The 847-nt window shown below is 54.5% G+C and overlaps 1 protein-coding gene across 1 annotated transcript; it reads right to left on the reverse strand.

Annotated features, from left to right (window-relative positions):
* Positions 1-476: 476 nt before the first annotated feature.
* LOC108525251 (neuromedin-U receptor 1-like) lies at positions 477-843 on the reverse strand (the record flags this gene model as incomplete). Its single annotated transcript, XM_017866285.1, has 1 exon — positions 477-843. A coding segment is annotated over one exon (367 nt), but the record flags the coding sequence as incomplete, so codon positions are not given.
* Between the last annotated feature and the right edge of the window lie 4 nt (positions 844-847).

Genomic DNA, 847 nt, shown 5'->3' on the forward strand with positions numbered 1-847 from the left:
AAAAAAAAAAAAAAGAAGACGATGAGAGACCTGAGACTTGGAGGGTCCAGATCCCATTTTCTGTCATCCTGGAGCCCAACCACATGCCCTGCCCTTTCTATGTTTTGGTTCCAGAGTCAGGGCCCCAAGCTTAGCAGGGTCCTGGGCTTGGTTTAGTGCTGTATTGTTGCTGTCTTACTCGTTTTTGAAAAAGGGACCTTGAATTTTCATTTTGTACTGGACTCCACAAATTACACAGTCAGTCTTACATTTAGCCATTAATAGGTATTTTTGGTGTAAGATTCTAGTAGGGTAATCTAAAAGAGTACACAGGAGTGCAACTCAGACACATGTACACATGTACACACGCACACGCACACACACACGAGACTAGAGGAGTTCCTCGCCCCCTGTAAACCCAGATACTCAGCCCCTTCTCCCAGACCCCAGGAGCCCCAGTACCTGGCTCAGCCCCTGTTCCCAGCTGTGACACTTACACAGCATCTTGGTCACTTGTCTCCGGCCCCGATCGCGCCGCTGGAGCCTGTAGGTGTCTCTGGACATGGCTGCTGCAAAGCCCCTGCCCTTAGCCTCCTGCATGAGCAGTAGCCTCTCCCGCCGCAGTCGCAGCCCAATGAGCAGGTAGAGCACGCTGATGATAGCCATGGGCAGGCAGAAGAAGAGCAGCGCAGTGATCTGCACTGCCAGGTTGTAGAGGGCCCGTGGGCGGACCAGCGTGCAAAGATCTGAGTCCGGCACTGGGCCCCGGCAGGGCACGTACAGCTGCTGGATGCCATGCAGGCTGGTGTTGGGCAGGGAGCAGAGGATGGCAAGACCCCAGACAGCCCCAAGCACTCGGCGCACGTGG

Source organism: Rhinopithecus bieti, unplaced genomic scaffold (assembly GCF_001698545.2).
Source record: "Rhinopithecus bieti isolate Rb0 unplaced genomic scaffold, ASM169854v2 scaffold_27304, whole genome shotgun sequence".
Lineage (NCBI taxonomy): Eukaryota > Metazoa > Chordata > Mammalia > Primates > Cercopithecidae > Rhinopithecus > Rhinopithecus bieti.